The sequence below is a fragment of the Juglans regia genome, chromosome 13 (assembly GCF_001411555.2).
Source record: "Juglans regia cultivar Chandler chromosome 13, Walnut 2.0, whole genome shotgun sequence".
Lineage (NCBI taxonomy): Eukaryota > Viridiplantae > Streptophyta > Magnoliopsida > Fagales > Juglandaceae > Juglans > Juglans regia.
The window spans coordinates 34,307,596-34,333,827 of NC_049913.1; the positions used below are offsets into that span (position 1 = coordinate 34,307,596).

Genomic DNA, 26,232 nt, shown 5'->3' on the forward strand with positions numbered 1-26,232 from the left:
ATTACCCTCTTCCCGGCTCGTCGATGTTATTATATATACGAGGTAATTTTTTTTTTTTTTGGATAACGTTGGGCAGTGAGCCTTATACGTAACATGCCCTATCTATTAACAGCCCCAATAGACTGAAAATCAATGAGATTTAACATAATTTATATTTCCTACCCCAAAAAAAAAAAACATAATTTGTAGTTAATTGTACCTCTTGGATCTCTTTGTATGAAATACTCATGCAAGTTCTCGACTAATGCTGATCAAGTGGTTGTCGTGCAAGATTTGAAAACATAGAAGGTAAGGACGCTGCTACTCATCCCGCACTAAGGTCCCGTTCGGCCATCCCGCTCGACGTGGCAATTAAAATATAGAGCAAAGCAATAAAATTAATAAGGGGCAGAGAAAGAACGCACGAGGGCAGACTAACCCCCCCCCCCCCTTTTAGAGGCTTCAGCCATGGCGAAATTTGAACCCAGATTCGGACGGACCCCTTGGCTTGAGAGAACCCGTTCCGACCCAGAGAGCGCGAGCAGAGAACCCGTTCCGACCTCATCTCCCTTACCTCCATCTCATCGCGCGAGCAGAGCTTCCTTCGCGAGCAGAGACCCCGCGCAGCGCGCGCAGAGCTTCCTTCGCGAGCAGAGACCCCGCGCAGCGGGCGCAGAGCTTCCTTCGCGAGCAGAGACCCCCAGCCCCACGAGTTCGAGCACCACCACTCTCGGCCATCTCTCCGTCGTCGGACCCAAGGATTTGTTTCCCAGCAGTTCCCGAGTTCCCAGCATTGCTGTTTCCCACTGCAACATGTCCGAAGGTTTATTAGATTTTTTTTTTTTTTTTTTTTTGTGGTTTGTTTGGGATTCGTATGTTCTAAGCTATGTTGTTATTATATTATCTCAATGTATTGTATTAAGGAAGGGAAATAAAATGGAAAGATGAAGAAATTTGTGAAATAAGAAATTGCACTTTACATGTTTGTGTAAATGCTTGTGAAAACCGAAAATCAATATATCTCACTAATTCTCCGTAGTGGTTTTGTTCAGCATCAATGCATTTACACAGATTGTCATTACACAGATTGTGGTCAATGATGAACACAACTTGATTAAAAATGAAAAAGAAAAAGTCTTGATCTCCCTATGCTATTTTATTATACAATAGATACTTGGCTGAATGTAATATTTTTATTTTATTCAAGTTTAATAAGTTGTGGAGAATAGCTGATCAGTAGATAGAATAGCTGATGTGATGAATTTCAAGACTTATGCCAAATGCTTTATTTTAATATCCTTGTTTCACATGTTTTATATTTGCAGAGAATTTGAACGTTGCAATGGATGCCGATATAGAATTTTCAAATAATGAGTGTGATGAGGTAGAAATTGATAAGGAGATTGGAAGTGATGAAACAATTGAAGAACCTACGGTTGGAATGCAATTTTCATCTGTAGAAGAAGTGCATGCTTATTATATAAAGTATGGTAAGAAGAAAGGGTTTGGGGTATCCAAAAGGAATATTAGACAGGATGACGATGGGACAGTAAGATGGTTTTGCTTGGCATGCGCGCGAGGAGGCACATCGAAGAGTACGGTTGCCAATGTTATGAAACCAAGACAAACTGTAAAGATGGGATGTAAGGCTAGAATTAATGCGGTATTAAATGTTGGAGGTGGATATACTATATCTAAGGTGATATTGGATCACATCCACGCCTGTAGTCCGGGGAAGGCAAGACATTTTAGATGCTTTAAGAAGGTTGATGCTCGTGTTGCCAAGAGGCTTGAAATAAATGACGAGGCAGGTATAAGGTTGTCCAAAAATTTTAAGTCTTTGGTTGTTGAGGCGGGGGGTTATGAGAATTGCGCATTCGGGGAGAAGGAGTGTCGAAACTACATTGACAAAGCACGACGACTTCGCCTCGGGGTTGGAGGTGGTGTAGCTCTATGTAACTATTTCGAAGATATGCAAAAAAGAAATCCGGAGTTTTATTATAAGATTGACGTTGACAATGAAATGCGGTTGAAGAATGTGTTTTGGGCAGATGCTCGGAGTAGAGCTGTGTATGAATCATTCGGGGATGTTATTACATTTGATACAACATATCTCACTAATGCTTATAAAATGCCTTTTGCACCGTTTGTGGGTGTGAACCACCATGGACAGTCAATCCTACTCGGTTGCGGATTGATATCCAATGAGGACGCAGATACATTTGAGTGGTTGTTTCAGTCATGGTTGCAGTGTATGAATAACCAACCGCCAAACGCAATCATCACAGACCAAGACAAGGCCATGAAAATTGCAATATCGAGGGTGTTTCCAACTTCTAGGCATCGATTCTGCTTGTGGCATATAATGAAAAAACTTCCTGAGAAATTTGGCTCACATTGTCGATACGGGGAAATAAAGAGTACCATACATAGATGCGTATATGACTCTTTCAGTCAGCATGAGTTTGATGAACATCGGTGCCGTATGCTCGATACATATGATTTGCATGAGAATGCATGGTTAGTATCATTGTATAGTGATCGACATTATTGGGTGCCGGCCTATGTTAGAGACACATTCTGGGCAGGAATGTCTACCACACAGTGAAGTGAAGGAATGAATGCATTTTTTGACGATTATGTTCACTCTAGAACTACTCTGAAGCAATTTGTTGACCAGTATGATTCGGCCCTTAGGAGGAAGGTAGAGAATGAAGCAATTGCTAACTTTAATTCCTTTAACACGGACATTCCTTGCATCAGTCGCTATCCTCTTGAGAAGCAATTTCAAAGTGCATATACTCTTACTAAATTCAAAGAGGTACAAGAGGAATTGCGAGGATTTTTATATTTGACTACTAAGGAGATGGGGTGTGAGGATGGTAGATATATGTTCGTTGTTGTGGATGAGATTCAAGTTGGTAATGACTTATTAAAACGTGTAACATTTAATGTGGAAGTTGATCAAGATCCCCTTGATGTGAAATGCAGTTGTAAGTTATTTGAGTTTAGGGGTATTTTGTGTAGACACGCTCTCCGTGTATTAACTCAAATGGGCCAACATACAATACCATCAAAATACATCTTGGATCGGTGGAGAAAAGATATTAAGCGAAAATACACCTTCGTGAAAAGTAGTTATGACACTACTAGCATCGACGATGCACGAAGGTACGATAGGATCCAAAATTGTTTCTATGAACTGTGTTCCAATGCTTCAAAGGCTGAGAGCAGTTGTGTTAAATTGATTAGTCAGATAGAACAGTTGAAGACGCAGTACCCTGGTATCGCTGATCATGACACTAGCAACACAGTTGATACAGCTCCTTCGACGGAGGCTTCAACCCCTAGAGTTCTTAGTCCTTTGGTAGTTCGGAGTAAGGGAAGACCACCGTCTAAGAGAAAAGTGCACCCCGCTGAGAAGAGTATTAAGAAATCGAGTACGAAAAGGCGATTGCACAACAACCAAGTTGAGGTTCATTTTTATAAATTTTGTATACTAAATTTACAATTCACTTGGTCTTGAATATTTTTGTAGTTATTTTTTTAATTTATTTTTAATTTATACTTTCAACACTAGGATGAACAAAGTCAAGTTTGGACACATGCGCCGGAATTTTTTTCAACTCCTTCAACTGCTCATCACTCACAAGTAATGTAAAAATAAAATCTTTTGATAATTTTTTTACTGAATTGTGTTGCTACTGACAATATTTTTTATGCCTTTATAGGACAACATTACGGAAGCTTTTCATCAAGACTTCAGTTATTTTTGATTGGTAGTTGCCAAGAGACAAATTTGTACTTGGAATTTTATATTGTAATATTGGGATATTATTGAACCTATTTTTGTATTGACGTGTTTAGATCATGTTTATGTAATATTGGGATATTATTGAACCTATTTTTGTATTGACGTGTTTAGATCATGTTTATGTAATATTGGGATATTATTGAATCTATTTTTGTATTGACGTGTTTAGATCATGTTTATGTAATATTGGGATTGTATTGAATCTGTTTTTGTAATCGTCATTGAAATTGCTTCAAAACAAGCCTAAACAAGGTACCCATAATATTGAAATTAACTTCAAAGATTACATATTGTCTTAGCATTTCCCTCAAAATAAGCCTACACAAAGTACCCATCACATTGAAATTAATTTCAAAGATTACATATTCAAACATTACATATTGTCTTAGAATTTCCTCCAAAAAATAAGGCTAAACAAAGTATCCATGACATTGAAATTACTAAAATTACAATGACTCTCTCAACATTTCTCTTGCGCCTCTCAATCTCTATTTCTAGTCGACGTCGAGTTGTTTGGACATCCATTGCTAGTTGTATTTTTTCAATTTCGTTTTTCAAACGGTTGATTTTCTTCTCGCCATATGGTGGTATTTCTGGGTCATACCAACAAAAATATCCGCAAGAATGCCCAGCCTGCAAAATCAGCCAACACATTAGGAAACAAGGATTACCATTCACTTTATAGCAAACAAAATTTAGATTTGAGATACCTGAAAGTTTTGACACGTGAAAAATCGACGCCCGTCATTATCCTCTGTATGCGCAGTTCGTCTGCATGCTTTAATACCACAAAAGCATATTGGGTATTCATTTTGACAAGTGTTCTTTGAGCGTGAGATATTGCTAGTGCTACTACGTGCTTCCGACATTGTAGAATATCTAGTCTCGTGCAGGAAGAGGCAACATAGCTCGGGTTCAGATATGCTTTTCTTCATTAATTGAAAAAATGGTAGACAACACATCTAGCTTATAAATTAACATCAACTAATAAATTAACAAATATACATGGAGTTGAATGAAAATCACATGATTGAAGATGAAAAGCGTTAAGAGTGACAGCTCAAATTATATACATGCCACTACTACTAAGAGTGACACTGCCCTCTTGTCTCCCAGAGAGGCTGGCTGAACTGCATAGATTGGCTAATGCCATGTTGTGTTGGACGAGATGGTGTCAACACTCGTGCGTTTCATATTTTATATACCGGGACACAAGTTTTTATGTGATATAAACCTTAAGTTAAGCAACTCATCTGATTTTGCAGGTCTAAATATATATATAATTGGGGAGACATTGCATAAACATTGCTGATATAGCATTTAGATCCAGATCAAAATCATGTTGCCACTCATTGATTGAGTTTTGAAAAGGATGAGATTCGGATCCCTAGTCATAATATATATAGCAGATGCCAACAGGAGGATGGCAAGTAATTTCTAGACTAATTTTTACATTCAACTCACAGAGTTTTTCTGAATTAAGTGTAAGGCCCACCAGAGGTTTTTGGTGCAATACAACTTGATATCAAAGTTGTCAAGTTCCAATCTCAAGTCTCCAAAGCAGATAGTGTTCCATAAATAAGAACTGCATTGTAAACTTTGCAGTAAGATGCATGGTCGAGGATAGAGAATAGGATGCATCTTCTTACGACAATTGGTTATATTAGTATCTCTTGAGTACTACTAAGTACTCAAGCTTAGCTAAAATTAATCTCTAGACGCCTGCCTAGCTTATTCTCAAACAATTTCAATTTTGGGTGTATTATCACAGCAGGCGCCATCACAGTAGCATTTTCAAATGTAAATCATCAACACTACTTCCACATCTCCAAACATGCATATATATATATATATATATATAACAAATATAGTAGCACCCCCGGCAATTAATTTACCCAACCCATTTTGATATTCGGTTTTCACAAGCATTTGCACAAACATGTAAAGTGCAATTTCTTGTTTCACAAATTTCTTCATCTTTCTATTTTATTTCCCTTCCTTAGTACAATACATTGAGATAATAACAACATAGCTCTGCAGAAAATACGAATTCCAGACAAACCCAAACCGAAAATAAGCCTTCGGACATCAATTGCAGGAAACTGAGAAAGGGAAACAAACCTTGGGTCCGACGACGGAGAGATGGCCGAGAGTGGTGGTGCTCGAACTCGTGGGGCTGGGGGTCTCTGCTCGCGAAGGGCGCCCGCTGCGCGGGGTCTCTGCTCGCGAAGGAAGCTCTGCGCGCGCTGCGCGGGGTCTCTGCTCGCGAAGGAAGCTCTGCTCGCGCGATGAGATGGAGGTAAGGGAGATGAGGTCGGAACGGGTTCTCTGCTCGCGCTCTCTGGGTCGGAACGGGTTCTCTGCTCGCGGGGTCTGGGTCCGAACGGGGTCTGGGGTCTCTGCTCGCGAAGGAAGCTCGGGTGCGGGGGCGTTAGTCTGCCCGCGTGCGTTCTTCTCTGCCCCTTATTAATTTTATTGCTTTGCACTTTATATTTTAATTGCCACGTCAAGCGGGATGGCCGAACGGGACCTTAGTGCGGGATGAGTAGCATTTTCCTAGAAGGTAATATACCATCAAATACATAACGAAAAATTAGTAGTTTTGATTTCAAATACATCTGGCGGAGGGGATCAATACGTGTTTCCAAACTTTATTAAACTATTAAAATTAAAAATCAATCAATCTAATAACAAGTGATAATCAATAAAATATCAATTTTAGTAACGAAATGGAAACTCATTTGAAAACATCTTCAAAATCTAAAATCACTCTAGAAATCACTATAAAAATTAAGTCTGTTATAACCAATTTAGAAACATTTACAAGACCGGCCTTGAAATAACTAAATGTAACTTGCAAGACCCCAAATATCCCACTCGATATCTGCACCCTAGCAGTTTCGAATAGCCGACCATTCTATAGTTTCACTATGAGCACCAACTCAATCTTTGCACTTATGTAGTTCCGAAAATCCTTCCGACCAACAAATATGTCCACATCAATGGAATCAATAATAATCGAACACGGGCACAATATAATGGAGGTCTGTTTATCAAGAGAGAATTAGTCTTGAATACTCAATAAATCTTCTTAGGATTTTTCCTCTCAAGAATACAATGAATACGACAGTTTTGGCCTTTCTCCACACCCTAGAAGTCATGCATATTATTCTATATACTTAAGGATTGTGTAGGCCACTTAGAGAGTCCAAGCCCCAGTGAAAAGTGTTTCTCGAAATTTTTGCTTGAGCCAAATGTCGAGCAACTGTCTAGCGAATTTTTTGTCTAGTTTTTCTGTCGTAGCTGTAACGCCCCAGTCCCGAATGGATCGGAGAGTTACTACTTGTCACTTAAAATCATATCTCACAATATAGATATAAGCTCCAAACTCTTAATTACACATAAATCTCTTTGTTTTAAACCAAATACTCCAAAATAATTAACCAGGAACACCACAAAGTCTTAATATAAACATCTACCTCTCAACATACCACATCATTAGAGCACGAAAAATTTGCTTAATAACATTCTCCAGTCACCATGGCATCCTTTTTGTGTTTAACCCACTATACTTAAATAATTTCGCTCATAATCCCTAATCTTGATCATCAACTGAAACATTCAAATTATTTGAAAAATATTGTGGAGATAAAGAGTTAGTTATCAACAACTCAATAAACAAAGAATATATACTAGTATGTAAACATGAGTCTTTTCACATAGTTTAGAATGCAAAATAAAACATTTAGTTTCATAATGCAGATTCAAGACATGTTAGCAGAATATCAGAGTGACAGTTCAAAACATTCATATTCAGAAGTCCTTTGGCATAGCATAACTGAACACCATCATCATATCATCTCATATCATATCATATCAGAGCATCATACCAGAACAAAGGCCATGTTTAACCTCAATGGTAGGCTTGTGCTATCCCCAATGGCCAAACCGGACAGAGACAAAAGTTAATTTTCCCCCTTATCATTCTCGAAATCCCGAGTGTGCACACAGGAAATACCACGTAGAAAACCACTTTGTTTCCAAAGTAGGTGCACTCAGAGTCAGAGAAGTTGGTACCAACCCAAATAGAGGTCACAGTTTTATACTTGTGGTAAGGTTAGAGAAAAGCAGAGCAGAAACAATGGCAAATATAGAATTAGAATGTCATGCCAAAAGTTTTCAGATACCACATCATATCAAACCAAAGTATTGAGCATAATCATATCATTTTCACATAATCAAAACATATTCAGAGCATCTTCATATAACCATGCACAAATTCTCAAATTTCATATTCACTCATTTTGCATAATTGATAAACAAAATGCAAAAAATATAGCTAATGTCTACACCAGTCATGACAGAAAGACTTTTCTCTTTTATACAGATTTCATGAGTAATATAGAACAAATAACTGATATTTCAAATTTCTTTTCATAAAAAAATATTTATATTTTTTCAAAATCAACCTCAGTCCATTTCTTTTATACAAATTCTAGGCATAGAACCTCGCATACTTTGACTTTTGAACTTCTCTGATTTTCAATTGAACACATACTTCATAGTTAAAACCAGATATATATAAAAATGTATATTTCTTTAATGTCTAAAAATCCTTAGAGCCCTAAAATATCGACTCTCCCCAAAATATTTTGATTTTCACATATTTTTTGCGAATAATTATATAATTAAACTCTAAAAATATTACCAAGCCCAACATCTAATTTCTCTCGATTAACATCATTAAACATGTCACGCTAAAATGGTTTTTCCCGCAATATCCACTTAAAAAAAAAACTAATGTTTGTAACCCAACTTCAATTTCTTGACATTCTGTCATTTTCTAAAAATAATCTAATCTTTCATAGGCCGATCTCTCACAAATTCATTTAAGCCAAAACAAACAAGTTTTACGCTCAAGTGTATCCTAACACATGATACCACCCTCTATATCTACCTAACAAATGGTAATTATGGGCATGTGAGAGAAGGATATTGGTGAGCTAAAAGGAGAGCAAACATGAGAGAGAGAGAAACACTAACGGAGAGAGAAAGGCCAAAGTTGGGTGAAGGTTGTTCATGGCGATGCCATAGGTGCTTCAACAGTGGCTACGTACATGGGCTAGAGCTAGCCGAATAGCTCTTAGCTTAGGTTTGTGATGCAGGAGGATCCGAATCAGATGATGCTGAATTGTGAGATTGCACATTGATTATGCTAAAATACCTCGAAATGGTAGATCAGCGCCAAGATGGCAGGAAATTGTGATATTTCCTTTATAGGGGCACATTTCGGTATTTTGGTCATAACTTTGGCTATGAGTATCAGAATCATGCATATGACCCCAATTCGGAAAGCTCTTTTAGGCATGCACGTTGTGTGCATACTGTTTTAGGCCAAAACCCACTGTTTTCCCCTCTGAATCCCTATTTTTAGTGATTTTTTACCTTTTATGGTAATATTTCATTTATCGTATAGGAAGTGATTCTGAACCCGATTTGGGCCGAGTTTTTGTTACATTACTTCTTTTATTACGTATTTATTTTTGGTGTGATTATTGAAATTTTTCTATTTTTGATAAAATTCTGATATAGTCGATTTTCAGCTATTACAGCATGGCTTGTGGGTTGATTTCGTCATTCTTGGATTTTGACAATTTTGAATTAAACATTAGTCATTTTTTCTATGTTTTGGGCGATTCTCTTGTCTCTCTTTCCTGCGAATTATCTATTGAAACCAGCCTGCAGAATAATCTCTATTATGTCCGGCGTCAGTTGGCATCAGAGATTCAGCATCTTTACTGGGGTCATATCTCATCAGTTTCCATGGCTGGTCGTCGAGGTCGAGGTCGTGGTCATCATGGGCAGGTTCCGAACGAGGAAGTCTCACACCATGATTGTAGCATTCAGGATGTGAGGATTGAGGATTTGTATAGGCAAGTTGCAAAGTGAACCCGGCGTCTAAAGGCCCAACGTCAGTTTGTAGCGGCTCGTGGTGGCTGCAATGTGGTACGACGGTGAAGCTATAGTGGACGCCCGTGCATGGCTAGGGGCTAGCCGAGGTGGGATGTGGCCTTAAATGATGGCTCTCGACTAAGATGGGGAGTCAGTTAGTCTCAAGATTGGCAGCTCTATTTTTGTTATGGAAAACAGAGGACGTCGGCTAGTGTTCCCTCCGTCCGTGTGCATGTTTCCATGGGAGTGGCTTGAAGCTGGTCGACTCAGTTGTTTCCAGTGAGGCTTGTAGCGGTCATATGGCAGCGTGGCTCTCAGTCTTCTCGTGGCACTGTTGTGCAGTGGCTGATGTGAAGGGCTGAACGTGGCTACTGCAGTGTAGAGGAGGCTCAGAAATTGGTGGTTGCGGACTGGAATAACCGAGTGGTGGCAGTGGGCAATGGTGCTTGGTTATAGCATTAGGTGTTCTTTTTTTTCAGTGAGGGGAAACAGAGGCTTCCGTGCATCGGTTGGGGCCTTGTACGATGGTTTTAGTTTGGTGTTGGGTGAGGGTGGTTGGGCACGGTTGGGATTCGATGCTTGGTGGTTCTCAGTGTTGGAGTTGCTCTTGTTGTTCCTATCGATTTCGTGGTGATCTCTGACTCTCTCGACTGATTTGGTTGTTTTTAATGTAAAATAGTGGCTTGCTCGACGTGGGGTGGTGGTGAGGCTCACATTGGTGTTGCCGTGATTAAGGTTTGTGGAGGGTTAAACTGGTTGAGTTATTGCGTGGGGTGGATTGTAGTGGTCTGTGGTTGTTGGCTCTTGGTTTGATTGTTGGACGTGGGTGTTGCCGTGAATTGAATGGAGGTAAGGCGCACTATGACTGTGGAATATAAATTGAGTTGGCATGAAGAGATGGGGCATGGGGCGCGGGGAGATAGAGGGAGAGTTGAAATGTGATGTGAATGGGAGAGGTAGTATCTGGGAGAAGAGAAAATGAGGGAGAAAAATCTAGGGAAAAGAGGAAACCGTAAGAGGTGGGGGAGAAAAAAAGAGGGAAAAATAAAACCTACTTATATGAAACGTCATTTTTCTCAGCTACTGACTTCTTTGTAAGCCTAGGCCAAGATTGGGCTTGGATGTTACAGTGACATTGTTGATCTATTTTGACCAAATAACGTTAGAGTTTGAAGATTGTTATGGAACATAAATTTGTAGATAATTGAGTAAGCTTTCCAATGCCATTAATTAAGCTCCCCACAATCCCAAAAGTTATATAGCTGAAGGAGTTGCAACTTAGACTCTATTCAACATATTTACAACTCAATTGAACTAAGTTTTGTTATAAGGTATGCCAACATATTATTTAAACACTAACGCATGGGAAGAGTAACATCTCTTTGTTTTTTTTTTTTTTTTTAATATTTGATCGGTTACATGATGGAGTGATCAGATTTATTTAGCAATTATAGACATAACTCCATGGTATTTATCTACCATAAATGAGAGAGCGCACTAGTAAATCATCTTTCTAAAATGAGAGATATCAATCATTTTCAAGCTTCATTAATTTGTGGAATGATTATATTTATAATATATATATATATATATATATATATATATAGTTCCTTAGAATTTATATATGTTTGAATTTTAGGATCTAGAATATTGAGAGAGACATGATAAAGATCATGATGTGGATCATCCAGCATTTACTTTTGTACATCATGTCCATAAAGATGTTCCGGATAGCATGCAATTTGCTCGATAAGTTTTTCATGACTCACATGCGACGCAATTAGCTCGATAACGATCCTACTTTTATCAATCGATACCAATACTTTGTACTATACAACTTGGACATACTATATTGGAACGGATGTTCAGGTCCCATGACAATAAGCCCTGACTAAAGGACAAACTCAGCCTACAGGCCTAAGACTGGGAGACTCATGGCCCAAGAGCCCATGGCACGAATCGTGTGATATGATAATGCCGATAGATCAGGGTGGTTATCTCATCCACTTATTAAGGAATTATTCAAGATGAACTTTTAGATTTAATGGTTATCTACGTCTTCAACACTTCTATAAATGTCATCAGAAGGTATAGCAAATGATTAATTCTTACTTACATGCTTATAGCCTTATATTGAGATTACATCTCTCTAACTTAGGCATTGGAACTCCTCTAGGAACCCAACCGACCTCTCATTTGTTGCAGGTTATCCGAGTAGTTGGTAATGTAAAACACGTCCTTTGCATACATATATATATATATATATATATATGATTTATTTTCTGTTTTATGATACAGTCACCTGGCCTGTTGAGTTACGTATATGTTGTATTCCAATTACTTGCATCCGATCGAGGCTAAAAACTTCACAATTGAAACTTTAAAAAAGAAAAAATATAGAAAAAGGGGATATCATGTAACCATTGAAAAAGCAGGACGAAAGAAACGTGAAGGGTGACTCGATCAGTAAAAAAGGCACTACATTATACAATAAATTATTTTTTTTTTAGAAAGAGTACGGTACCCAATTTTTTTTTTTTTATACAATAAATGAAAACTTCAAAAGAGAAAACAAAGTGAACTTAATTAGTCGACGGAATAGCCTAATCTTTTGCCTTTCAGATGATTTTGAGGATATTCTTCAGTTGATGATTGCCATTTGCCAATATGAATGGATCGAACAAAAAAATTATGATGTGGATCTTCATGAGTACGTCTTATTATATGTAAGAATTACTGTTTTCTTACTGTTGGGACTCAATTCCCTTTTCCAAAAACAACTCAACAAGTAATTCAAAAGTACAAACTGAACAAGAAACTTCGCCAGGTTCACTTTAATTTATTCATTATTGTATAGTAATATTACAAGAACTTCTTGATGCTGATCATAGAATTTCTTTATACATAAATATATACACACACACATATATATATATATATTATATATATGTCTAAATGAACTGAAGCACAGCCGAAAAGGCGGCATCCAAGGAATAGCTTACCATCTGAGTGTTGCTGGAAAATACTGCAAGAAAAAAGAAACCCAATTTTTAAAGAGATTTTATAAAAAGAAGTGTTGAAAATCTCCAAAGCGCATAATTATGAAAGGGTACACACCTTTGCAATGAGTGATAGATAGTATGGCTTAACCTTTTCAACATCAACTCGAACTTTGCTCTTGCTATAGAGATCATATTTGCTGTACATGATGGTTTTTTAGAATAAAACAAAATGAGTCTGGTTTTAGCAATCAAGTCAATAAGAAATGAATACTTCAGGGCCAAGATCAACACTAGTTAGCAGGAAAGGAACGTGAACAGAGAAACAGATTATTATTAAGCCTACTTGAATGTTTGGAGCCACTTCAAGTTCTCTTTATCCTCTTCATTCATCAGGAATTGATATGCTCCTGCTTTGTGCAATGCTGCAACATGGACAGACAAGAAAAAATATTTTTTGAGAATCTCAGGATATTGTCCATCTTTCAAATTTACAGGAAAATTTGGAGAACGAAAACTATGCTTACGGTAAAATGAGTGATATCGGATAATAAACAGTCCAGCTGATGGTAGAGTTGTTCCATTTTTCTTGGCCACCTGGAGATTTGGAAACATCCTTATTATGATTGTCTTATTGAAATTATATTAGAGGTTTAATCAATTGTTGGAAGGTTCAGAGGGTATATACCAAGTACATGTAGTCATCATGTCCCCATGACATGACCACATTTTCTAGTCCACATCCTTCGGAGTAGACTCCAAGTTTGGTGTTGTAAGCAGGATTTTTGTGATCGGGATTGCCCTTGAAGTGCTGCAACACAACAAGATTTGAAGCAATGATCTCTTTCACTTGTCTGGCCATAAATATTCATATCAAACAAAAATTATCTAATTATATGTTCTATCTCGAGATCAAGAGAAAGACCTTGTGGTGAACAATCGATTCATCGAAAGCACAACCAAGAGGAAATGTATCTCCTGCAACATTAAAATTCACCTTCAGATTGAAATGACCCAAAACACAAAAGAAAAAAAATGGTAATACTGTGCTTCAAATTTATTTGGTAAAAAGCAAATTTCTTACCAACAACAGCCCACTGAGGAAGCTCTCCAAATTTCTCATGAAGAAGAACCTTTCCAAGATCTGAAAAAATCCCATGCAAGAATCAGTTACATCCAATTGATATATATATATATATATATATATATATATATATATAAAGTAAATAAACATACAAATTCAAGGAATAGATAGTGTACATGTTAGCCTTTCCTTAGAACAAAACTAGGAACTTGCATGCATGGGGGGGTATTTACCATGAATAAGGGCAGTCAGGTGCAGCCAATCTTCATCAGGAAAGTCTTTTCTTATGGCTTCAGCAGTCTGCAGCAAGTGCTCAATCTGAGGCTCATCCAAATCAGGGTCGCTTTCATCCACAAAACTGTTGAGCAGTTCAGCGCAGTCCCAAATGCTCATCTCTGCTCTGTTCAGTTTTCCATACTCTTCCCTCATTCTCTTTACCTGCAATTTGATTTCCAAGTTTCATATATCAATTACTTGAATCCATGCAGTCCAGTTAGTTTACTGTTTTAAGCATCAACTTGGAGAAACTGTGCTTACAAAATCATATGTTTGGTTAACATGGTTCAACCGGTAGCATTCCTCCACTGTGTTTTGCCTTACGCTTCCGTCATAATCCCTGCCACCCATTTCATAATAATGTTTAGAAAACAAAAAAAATAAATTTGAATCCTGTGATGAGGTGAGTTATCACGTGTCATAAATGGTGCATGAATAGTTGGAGCCCTGAGTAACCCTGAGACATGAGGAAGAAAAGTATTGAAACCTAAAAGATTGGCCAAAAGCGTTGGAGTCCGGCATGGCAAATCCAGCAGCATCTGGTGTTGCATGTCCACCATTCTGTGCCAAGTCTGAAGATTGCTTCTTATCCTCTACTCGTGACCCTGATATTAATTTCCAAACAAGAGAAAAACAACATTCAGACTGCAAAATGTTTATAACCCAGAAAGAAAACAAAAATACAAACTTCATGGACGAAAGAAGAAGAAGGAGATCATGGGGATCAAAGTGATACCGAGCCCTGGATTCTCGACGGCAATCGTCATTTTCCCTTAGAACCGAAGCAGGGGAAGCAAAGCAGAGAATAAAGGCTTTCCTGAAAGGTCAGATGCAGAAAATGTCATTTTACACATTGTTTATAGTTGCATGCATGAAAGGTTACTCACTGATATTAGGTAAGGCTGGTCAAAAAGGATGGTGTTTGTGTGATTGGATTGTCTAAAAAATTCATGGCAATCGTAATCTGCATGCAAAAGAAAGAACAAATTGAGATAATTTACCCAAATTAGAGCTGATTTTAATTACTCGTATTCTCGATTCTGTTGCCAGGATGAGGCTTAAAAGCAACTGCTGAGCTATGATTTTGGGAGAAGATGATTAGGACGCCACATAAAAACAAAAAAACAAAATAACTATAGCCACGAGAATCACCTTTGTATAATTCCTAGTTATATATTTTACATATATTTTTCAGAAGCTCTAGCTAGCTTAATTAACCACCAAAAGCTCTTGGAATTTGTGCCTGACTTGGGTAGTCAACACGGCTACAGAAACAAGGCATCTATTTTGGTCGGTTCTATCTGTCCTTCACGTTCTTCATCCATTGATTTCGCAGGTCTTTATTCATGTTCATCACTTTAATCTATTGAACATGGTGACAGAACATTTAGGTGAATACGCCCCCTCAATTGGAACCGATGCTGAAAAGATCATAAACCTAGATAGAACGCTCACGTAAATATATATTATATCTGCCTATTACTTAAAATGTCTATACGTGACTGTTCATTACTGTTCAATGAACAGTAAAGTAGCTTTTTTTTCTTCGCATGTTTTTTCGCATACCCTATTACTATTCATCAACAGTATGATAAACAGTAAAAAATTTTTTTTTTTTTGTCAATGTGAATGCCAATGTACAACGTAATACCGCAATCGTGCGTAGGGATTAAGAAAGAGGAAGAAAGAAAAAGTGGAAAAAAAAATATTAATTTTTGAGTTTTAAATGAACAATAAAGAAGCTGTTTTTTTTTTCTTCGCATATTTTTTTCGCATATCCTATTACTGTTTATTATATCATACACTAAAAATCAATTTTAATTTATAAAATACTAATTTTTCATCATTAAATAAATGATGAAATTTTACTGTATATTTTTAAGAGAAAAAAACTATCTAATTAATTTGAATTTTTAATATAATTTAAATTTCATAATAAATGATGAACATAAATAAATAATAATTTTATTCTTATTTATTAGACTATTTTAATATTCGAAATTACACTTTATTTTTTTCTTCAATTTGAAAGATGTGGCAAACGTGCTTTTTCTTATCAATTAGAAAATCTTACGCCATACAGGATTTTACACAAGTACCACTAATTTCAAAGTAATCAAGTCCATTCTAGAGATCAGCGCAATCACTGAATCAAATAAATAGCAAAAACAGAAAAAAAAATAAAAAAAATATGAACTAATTAATTATTGTCGTCTGGCCGTTCTGACGCTTGTCATTGCCGACCTTACTATACTAGGATGCCAATTAACCTTTTATATATGTATGTGTATATATATCTCCTTATATTTAAAAGTGTGTATCGTCTGATGAATAGTAATGAACAATGATAAACAATATTCTTATTTTACACTTCCCTTTTTCATCCATCTCTACATCCTCACAGCAATCCTCTTTACAAAATCATCACAAAATATCACAAAAATTATTACAAGAGAACTGCTACCGAAAAAGTAGTCCGAAAATATGTCCTGAATGTGTATTTCACTTTTTTATTTTTATTTTTTTTCATGTATTTTTTTAATCATCATAAACATTTTTAAAAAAAATAAAAAATTCACAACATCATTAAAAAACAATTCCTTAATCACTAGGTAAAAAAAAAAAGGTGAGAGAGGGAGAAAGAGAAAACGAGACGAAAATGAAATTTTTTAGGATTTAAATCTAACCCTTCATCATAACTCTCCAAATTTGATCAAATAGTAAAAATTTAAATACTGATTTAAATTAATTTAAAATAAATAATTAACGTATAAATATCATATCATAAATAAATTATCAAATTTAATTTATAAAATACTAATATTTCATCATTAAATAAATGACGAAATTTTGTTAAATATTTTTAAAAAAGTATAACTATATAAATAATTAGAGTTTTAACATAATTTAAATATGATAATATTCTTAATTAACTAAAGAGAACTGCTACAACTAACGAAAAAGTAGCCCAAAAATATGTCCTGAATGTGTATTTCATTTTTTTATTTTTATTTTCTTTTTTTCATGTATTTTTTTAATCATCATAAACATTTTTTAAAAAAATAAAAAAATTTACAACATCATTAAAAAAAATACTTCCTCAATCACTAGAAAAAATAAATAAAAAAGAAAATTAGGCAAACGTCCCTTGGACGTTACCTACTGCTAGTATATATATATATATATATATATGGCTTTTATTTTCATTATTATTATTTTTTTCCTGATCGTATGAGTCAACAAGTTTTGAGGGCTGACCGGTGTTTGTAGGGCAGCTGTTGTATTAATTAACATTAATGTAAGAAACACAAGTTGTTGCTCAACCCTGATGGATTAAGAAACTTTTGTTTGTGGTCTTCCGCCTCACAAAATATACCAGCAATATCTTGAAAATGATATATCTGCAACTGTTAGGACAACAGAAAACAAGGCCTATAATTAATAACTTACAAAAAGATATTTGGAGGGTAATTAAACTTTATGGCGATCGATCACATGTTACTAGAGATTTAATATAGTATTGGAGCAAAAACTTTGAGTTGAATCTTGATTCCACATTTCATCCTCATTTAACATTTCAAGTGTTTAGCCCACTATATAGAGAATAGAGGTGGGCAAAATTTCTGAGATTCCGACTCCGGCTGAATTTCGACTAGGCTCCAATTCCGAAGGAGTCGGAGTCACTTTGACTCCAGTAGTCGGAGTTTAGAGTCAGAGTTGAAACCCATGTGGGCTCTGAACTCTGACTCAAAACTTTGAAATTTTTTTATTAAAAAGACATAATCAAAACGACGTCATTCCACTTCAAGATGAACGACGTTGTTTCACTCAATAGGGACATTTTGGTCAAGTGTAACTAAACGACGTCGGAATGACATTGTTTCGTGAAGACCCCCTTCTTCCCCCCTCACTTTCGCACAACAGTCCATTTGTCTCCACACAAGTTCACCTCCCCTGCCGTTTGCCGTCACCTGAAGCCGCCGAGAGCCACCTTCCGAAGTTCATCACAAATTGTAAGAATGATTTGTTGTTCCTCCTCCAATAGATTTGTTGTTCCTTCTCAAATTGTAAAAATGTGATTTGTTGTTCCTCCTCCCTTTGTGAAATGTGTATGATTTGTTGTTCATTTCAATGATTTGTGATTTATATTTCAATGATTTTGATTTTTCGGCTATTAAAGTTAAGAATTGAGGGATTTAAGTTTTGAAAAAATTGGTTGCTTTTGTTCTAGGTGACGTTCGCTCAAGTGCCGCTCGACACTCAAGCGAATGTCACACAGATTGTCCAATCAAGCCTTCACACAGATTGTTCGATCAAACCTTCACTCAACTATAACTCGAGCGAATATCACACAGATTGTTTGATGAATCGATTGAGTCTTCACTCAAGTTTGGCTCGAGCAAACGTTCATTTTGTTTTTGTGTTTTATTTATATTTAAAATGACAAACACAACTAGACATATATGTTTTTCCTTTTCAATGTGTTTTCAATTTGTAGATAATTTTCATAACACGTTAAACGACAGTTGTTTGTTAATTGTTTCAGATTATTTGCTCAAATTATAGATGCTATACCATCTCATCACAATTCTTCACAAGATGATGACGCACAGCTGCTGGCGTCGTCGACAGGTATTTCAGGTCGTAGACCCCCATTTAGAGCAACTACCTCATGTGCAAGTAGTCGAATCCCAATAGATCTAGAAGATGTTGATATGCTTAATGAGAATGAGGATTTGATGAATGTTGAGACTGATCCACCAGCACGACCGAGTAAAAAAAGGTTGTAGACATAGGAATATTTCACCAAAGTTTCTGGTGATCGTGAGAACCCGCAGGCTCGATGTCACTACTATGGGCAACTATGTGGTTGTCATTCGAATAAGCAAGGCATGTCAGTACTAATAGCACATCTTACAGGCTGCCAGCAGTATAAGATACATAAAGGGCTAGTAGCAATTGATTAGACGAAGCTGAGTTACGAGACTTCTACGGCCACTAATGGTACGCAAATTAAGAAGCTATCAATCCTTAAATATAGTGAGAAGATGTTGAGAGATTTTCTTGCGGAGATGATTATCACTGATGAGATGCCTTTTACCACAGTTGACAAGGCAGGCTTCCGCAAATTTGTGCACACTTTAGAGCCACGATTTTTCATGTCTTCACGGTATACTGTGATGCGCGATTGTTTGAAGAGGCATGCCAAGAAGAAGGCAGCGATGAAGGAAATGTTTGTTGCCATTAGTCAGAGAGTGTCACTTACGACTGATACTTGGATCTCCATATAGAATGTGAGCTACATGTATATCACAACCTACTTTATTGATAGTGAGTGGACATTGCAGAAGCGGATTATCGGATTCAAAGAAATTGTTGATCACAAGAGTTCATTCATTAGCAAGGAGATGGATGAGTGTATGAAGGATTAGGGGATCAGAAAAGTGTTTTGTATTATGGTTGATAATGCCAGTGCGAATGACACTGCCATTGATTGGTTCAGGCGGAATACGACGATAAATGAGTCATTCGTGAGAACTAGTTTATTCATGTTCGATGTTGTGCCCATATCATCAACCTCATAGTTTCTAAGGGGTTCAAGGAGGTTGATTATTCCATGATCAAAGTGCGGAACCTTGTGAGATATGTGAGGGCTTCTCCCGACGGTTCTGCCAATTTAAGGCAATAGCTGAACAACTTGAGATCACATCTTCCAGTATGTTGCAACTGGACGTTCTAACTCAATAGAACTCTACATACATGATATTAGATGTAGCACATAAGTACCAAACAGCATTCGAGCAAATGGAGGATGGGGGTATGAGGTATGCTTTGCTGGAGTCAGTTGAGGGGAGAAGGGGGTTCGGTGCGCCGGACACAGTTGAATGGGTCAATGTCAGGTATTTTGTTCAGTTTTGTAAGTTATTTTATGACATGACTATACAGATATCTGAGACAAAATATCCTACTATGAACATGTACTTTGAGGAGCTCTCGGGACTTTATGACCACTTGCAAGAGAGTTGTGCTGACAGTGTAGGTTTATTGAATGAAATGATTATGAGGATGAAATAAAAATATAATAAATATTGGAAGGTGTGGATAAAATAAATAGATTATTATTTGTTGTTGCGATCTTTAACCCCCGATATAAGTTGGCGATTGTAGAAAATTAGATTAGGGATGTCCTCGGTGATGATGACGCTGGTCAGTTTATTAGATCGCTTAAATGTGATATTGATTATTTATATAGTCATTACAACGGCAGTGGTTAGTCTTCAATCCAAGGTGGTAGCTCCTCACGTCAGACCGGCTCAATATCTTCCTAGGATGACACACATGCACAAAGTTTAAATTTATTGCTGCTACAACGGTATCATCAAAACCGTACATCGAGGAATATTATGCAGTGTAAGTATGAAGTTGAGCGTTACTTTATTGAAAATGTTTAGCACCGAAGTGATGAGTAGTCATTCCTATCACTACGGTTGTCTCTAAGTCAGTGTTTAACACCGAAGGTCGTGTCTTGGATGTTTATCAGAGTTCATTGTCTCCGACCACCGTCGAGACTCTTGTTTGCACACAAAACTGGTTAAGTTCAACGCGCATTGGAATAGAGACTGTTGATGTCAAGAGCTATAAGCTTGAATTAGGTAACTTTATGATTTTAAATTATTTTTTACATAATTGTAATGTTTTTATTATTTAATTTATAATTTGTATGATTTTTGTATACCTAATTGTGAATGATTGAGACAGACGCACCGTGGGATGACCCCTTTATTGGTGAGAAACTCAATACCATGATTACCATCATGCAAAACTCGTTAGAGTTAAAGGTGGAGGTGAGTTTATAATGTGTCTTATTTTATGTCATATATCACTTGGATTATGGTTTAGAAGTCTATAGTTAAATTATTAAAGAAAAGATAATGCATCTGATCAATAAAACCCTTTGCAGAAAAATTGAAAATCACTATCGAGTCAACGACTCAAATGTATGGACTGTCAAAAGACTCAAAACTGATGCGGGGGATTGTGGCTATTTCATATTTGAATTTATTTTAGTACTGTAAATTTCAATTTATTGTGATTTGTAATTTTAAATTAAATTTTATCGTTTTCTATTTGTAGTTTGATTTAGTCATTGTTTTTAAATGTTAACTTTTTAACTTATTTTTTACAGTATTGTAGATTTTTTTTAATTATTTTTTTAAATATTTTTAAAAAGGGTGGACCAATTTGAATTTCAGATTAGGCCTTGGATATTGGGCCCACAGCCCAGACCCAATCTGAGTAGAGCAACTGGGGCCCAACAGTTGGGAAGCCCACTTCACTCCAATTGGAGTTGAACTCAATTCGACTCCAATCAAAGTCGAAGTCAGAGTCGGAGTAGTTTTTAACCTCCGACTCAGATCAGAGTCGAAGATCGGAGGTGGGCACTCCGACTCCTTCTGAGTTGAAGCCCACCCCTAATAGAGAATGAGTTTGATCCACAACTAAAATGAGAATGTTAGCATATTTGAACCTCATAATCCAGTTCGTTAACCTTATTCTTCATTTCCCTAGTTTTACCGTTGCCTGAATCCAGTTTAAATGCTTCTTCATTGGAATAAGGCAAATTGAATGTTTCTCTGCACACAGCCAACTGCACCAATTTTCATAAATTGTAGTAATCCACAATTGTATGCAAGACAAGACCATAAAAAAAAAAAAAAAAAAAGTTATTGTAGACAATGATCAGTTAAAACCGCACAACATAAGTTGAATCCTTAAAATTGCATCGGCTTGCGTGCAACTTTTTCTTTTTTTTAAAACCTTTTTGCCCTTTTTCTCTCTATGTGAGCGATTAGGGTTTTCATTCTCTCATGATGGCTGCCACCGAGGGCCCCTTGGCCACCTCGGTGACGGCTCCTAGGCTATGATCGTTTGCGAAACTGGTTCAGGAATCTCCCGAACCGATTCCTGAGGTGCTAGTGCCTTTTCGTTCTCCTAAAACTGTTGATGGAGAAGTTTGTGTTTTATTCACTAAGGATGAAATTGATAAATCGGTGGTGCCTTTTCGATTCTCCATTGTTCTTAAGTTTCTACGGCAAAGGCCTTCGTTAGATTCGATCAGAGCCTTCATTTGTTCTAGATGGGGTCTCCTTAATCAGCATGTTGTAATCAGCATGTTGTATCGTAAATGATAAGGCCACATAACGTTTTCATCAGGATGTCATCTGAGGAGGATTTTGTAAAAGCATTGACGAGGGAGGGAACAGATATTGACAGAGTGATCTATCAAGTGTTCAAGTGGACGACAGAATTTCAGGAGGATAAAGAACCGACTAATGTACCTGTCTGGATTTCTTTACCAGGCCTTCCCCTGAACTTTTATCACGATTCATTATTGCGTAGGATTATGGCTCCAATCGGACGCTATCTGAAACGGGATAACCCTACCAAATGTGCTACCTGTACTGAGGGGGCACAGGTCTTTATTGAGATGGACATGTCTAAAGAGTCTTTGACGGCATTTTGGATTGGTATCCCTAGACAGCCTCACAGTTTCTTGCAGGAAGTGAGATACGAGACGTTACCAGCATATTGCATGAAGTGTAATATGCAAGGACACAATGCTAAGACATGCAAACAGATTTCTCAGAAAAAGGTAGGCGATTAGAATCCTAAAATTGATGGTGGGAAGGTGGATCAGAAATGGGTATGTAGAGATCAAAATAAAACTTTAGCGGCTAAGGATACTGTTCTGGAGGAAAGTGTTGTAATTTTTCAAGAGGGTGAAACAAGCAATCCAGTGATTTTTCAAGAGGGGGAAACTAATAGAACAGTGAATATCCTGGAAACAGAATCGAATCTGGTTGATAAAATGAGTGTCTTAATAGAGGAAGTGGATATCATTGATGGTGAAAGTATGCCCATGCAGAGTCTTGTTATTGAGGTTCAGGCCATGCAAATGGAAAAATCTGTTGTTGTGATTACTGAAGTTGATGGTTCCGATCATGATGAAACGAATATTGCTGTGATGGCGGAGCCTCGTGAGTTGCAGGAGCCAGTGTTGGTTTCTGAGGTCTTCTTCGGTGTCGCTAACGTGGTGGAGCATGGGTTGATTGATGAGGATTGTAATAACGGGATTCTGAAGGGGTCGAAGGATGTGGATGTCAATTTGCCAAATTTATTTGAAAGAGAAGATGGTGAAATTCAGGTTTGTTCGAAGTCAGAAACAGATAGATCCTTACAACATTTGACTAAAGGGAAAGATTGCCTCTCAGATTCAAAAGTACAAGTAGAGACGAAAATTCAAAGAAAAAAGGCTGTTAAAATCAGGGGTACTTCTAGGGTTAAAAGAAAACCCTCCAGACTTGATCTATGATAAGCTCATTTATTTTGGAATGTGAGAGGCTCAGGTACGCCGAGAACTAAACTGAAGAAATTACTTGTGAAATTGAGGCTGAAAGTCCTAATTCTTGTTGAACCTATGGTGTTCCATACTCGCATTCAGGTATGGAGAGATCAGTTTAACTTTGATGATTGTGCTTCAAATGAGTTTGTTAGTGGAAAATTGTGGTTAATGTGGAAAAACGATACCGATCTGGTAATGCAGGCCATGAGGGATCAGTTTATTACTGTGAGAATGTTGGAAAATTTGAAACCTATTTACGTGACTTTGGTATATGCTAAATGTTATTATCAAGATCGTAGAAGGTTATGGAATGATTTAGAAGCTACTAATACCCATAATGCCATGGATTGTTGTGGGTGATTTCAATATCATTAGAAATGAGAGTGAAAGACATGGGGGGAGGCCTAGAAGTGCAGTGGCAATTGATGATTTTAATAATTCTGTTGATGTATGTGGATTAATGGAGATGCAGTTTAGTTGGACGTCGATGTCGTGGTGCAATGTGATAATAATTTTAGCCGAAGCTGGGCTCGTCTGGACCGTGGTTTCTGTAATGCTTTGGGTTATGCTAAGTATCCTGAAGCTCACCTGAAATACTTGGCTCGCACTTCATCTGATCATGCGCCAATGCAATTTACATTAGTAGGGAAAGAGGTTCCTTAAGACTTACCATGAATTATTTTTTTACTCCGTTTCTAACGTGTGGGCAGTAGAAGTATCGGGTTCAGCCTTGTTCAGACTTGCTGCTAAGCTTAAGTCCTTAAGAGCTGCTCTTAGAGTTTGGAATAAACATGTATTTGGGCGGACAGATGTGAACATTACACGTCTAGAATCGCGTATTGAGGAAATTGAGGAAACTCTACAGCGCTCTTATTCTCAAGATGAAGAGATGGACCTCATTGCATCACAGCTGGAGCTTAAGGTTTGGTTGGGTCGAGAGGAGCTGAGGTTATCGCAACAGGCTAAGCAACATTGGTTACCCAAAGGTGAAGCTAACTCTGGTTTTTTCCATGCAGTTAGTAGGCGTAATCATAAACAAGTGAAGGAGATGCAACTTCCTGATGGTACAATTCTTAATACTCTGGAACAAGTGCATAATGGAGCCTTGTCTCATTTTCAAAATTTTCTAGAGACTAGGCCAATTGGTGTCATGCCAAACTTGGTTGGACTAGTGGAAAATGTGGTGACCGAGTTTGATAATGCTGAATTACGTAGTCTAGGGCCCGATGGTTTTGGTTCGGGGTTTTATCGATCGTGTTGGCATATTATTTACAAGGTTGTTGAGGCGGCGGCAGAATTTTTTAGTGGTGCTATGCTTCCAAGGTTTTACTCAGCCTCCTTTCTGGTATTAATTCCGAAAATTCCTAATCTTAACAGCTTTGACAAGTTCAGACCAATAAGTTTATGTTCGGTATTTTATAAGGCATATTCTAAAATTTTGGTTAATCGTTTGTCTTCGATATTAACCAAAATTATTTCTCCGGAACAAGGTGCATTTATTCAAGGTCGAAGTATTTTTGAAAATATTAGTTTAACTCAAGAGATTATATATGGTTTAAATAAACCATCTCGCGGGGGAAATTTTGTGATGAAGATCGATATAGTCAAAGCATATGATAGCATTGATTGGAACTTCCTTATAGATGTGTTGTGCTCTTTTGGATTCTCAGAGTTGGTCTGTGAGATTATTCGACAATGTATTACTTCTCCTTGGTCTCGATAGTAATGAATGGTATTCTTAAAGGATTGCTCAAGGGAGGAAAAGGACTAAAACAGGGAGATCCGCTATCACCATATTTATTCATACTAGTGGAGGAGATCTTTTCTAGGATGTTAAAACAGCAAGTTGCATTGGAGAAGATTGTTCCGTTTTATTATCTGAGGGGAGCTCCTATTATTTCTCATCTAGTTTACATGGATGATATAGTGATATTCTCAAATGGTGGAAAAGCATTTATGAAGGCTATCTCAAAAACTCTAAAGCAATATGGTGAATGGTCGGGTCAAGTAGTGAATAAGAGGAAATCTTCTATTAATTTTTCCAAAAATGTGTCCCCATTGAGTAGTCGAATGATTTTACGTTTAACTGATTTTAGTGAAGGGGAGTTTCCGTTTAATTATTTGGGTGCTCCAATAGCTTCGTGAAGACTTCGTGTGGCACATTTTGAAAGAATTATTAACAAAGTTCGAGATCGAATAGAGGGATGGAAGGCTAGATTATTATCTAGTGGTGCTCGCCTTCTGCTGTTAAAGCATGTCTTGCAAAGTACCCCTATTCATAGCCTTTCTATTTTACACACTCCTAAAGTGGTGATGGATAAATTGAAGAGGCTTATGAGCGCTTTCTTTTGGGGAGTCAGAGGTGGGAAACCAAAGAAAAAATGGAGGGCATGGTATGAATTTTGTAGAACAGTGCTTGAGGGGGGCTTTGGTCTACGTAACTTGCATGAGGTGCAGACTTCACTTCATATGAAACTGGTCTAGAATTTACTACAGGGTAATTCGATTTGGTCGAAATTTTTTCTTGCTAAATATGTAGGACCGAAACATATTTCTAGTGAGGACCCTTCAAAATGTTCAAAATTCTGGAAAATAATATTGCATAATTTGCCGGAGGTGCAACGGTATTCGAAGTGGAAGGTCAGAGATGGAAACTTATCTTTCTAGCAGGACAAGTGGTCTTCTGATGACCCGCTTATAGATCAACAGGAGGTTAGAGATTGAC

At 37.1% G+C, this 26,232-nt stretch overlaps 1 protein-coding gene across 1 annotated transcript; it reads right to left on the minus strand.

Moving 5' to 3' along the window:
- Positions 1-12,552: 12,552 nt before the first annotated feature.
- On the minus strand, positions 12,553-15,143 carry LOC108988306 (probable inositol oxygenase). Its single transcript, XM_018961535.2, has 12 exons — positions 15,106-15,143; positions 14,841-14,921; positions 14,592-14,709; positions 14,366-14,444; positions 14,062-14,266; positions 13,829-13,888; positions 13,670-13,722; positions 13,433-13,555; positions 13,272-13,341; positions 13,091-13,169; positions 12,863-12,944; positions 12,553-12,770 (listed from the first exon to the last, which is right to left on the minus strand). Exons 2-12 carry the CDS (start codon positions 14,869-14,871, stop codon positions 12,744-12,746), a joined length of 927 nt encoding a protein of 308 aa, XP_018817080.1. The 5' UTR covers positions 14,872-14,921; positions 15,106-15,143; the 3' UTR covers positions 12,553-12,743.
- Between the last annotated feature and the right edge of the window lie 11,089 nt (positions 15,144-26,232).

Coding starts and splice junctions, on each gene's coding strand:
- LOC108988306 (XM_018961535.2), bottom strand. CDS start 14,871: ATGACGATTGCCGTCGAGAATCCAGGGCTCG. Junction 13,170..13,271: donor CCGATATCACTCATTTTACC/GTAAGCATAGTT, acceptor TCCATGTTGCAG/CATTGCACAAAGCAGGAGCA. Junction 12,771..12,862: donor ATCTATCACTCATTGCAAAG/GTGTGTACCCTT, acceptor TTTTTCTTGCAG/TATTTTCCAGCAACACTCAG.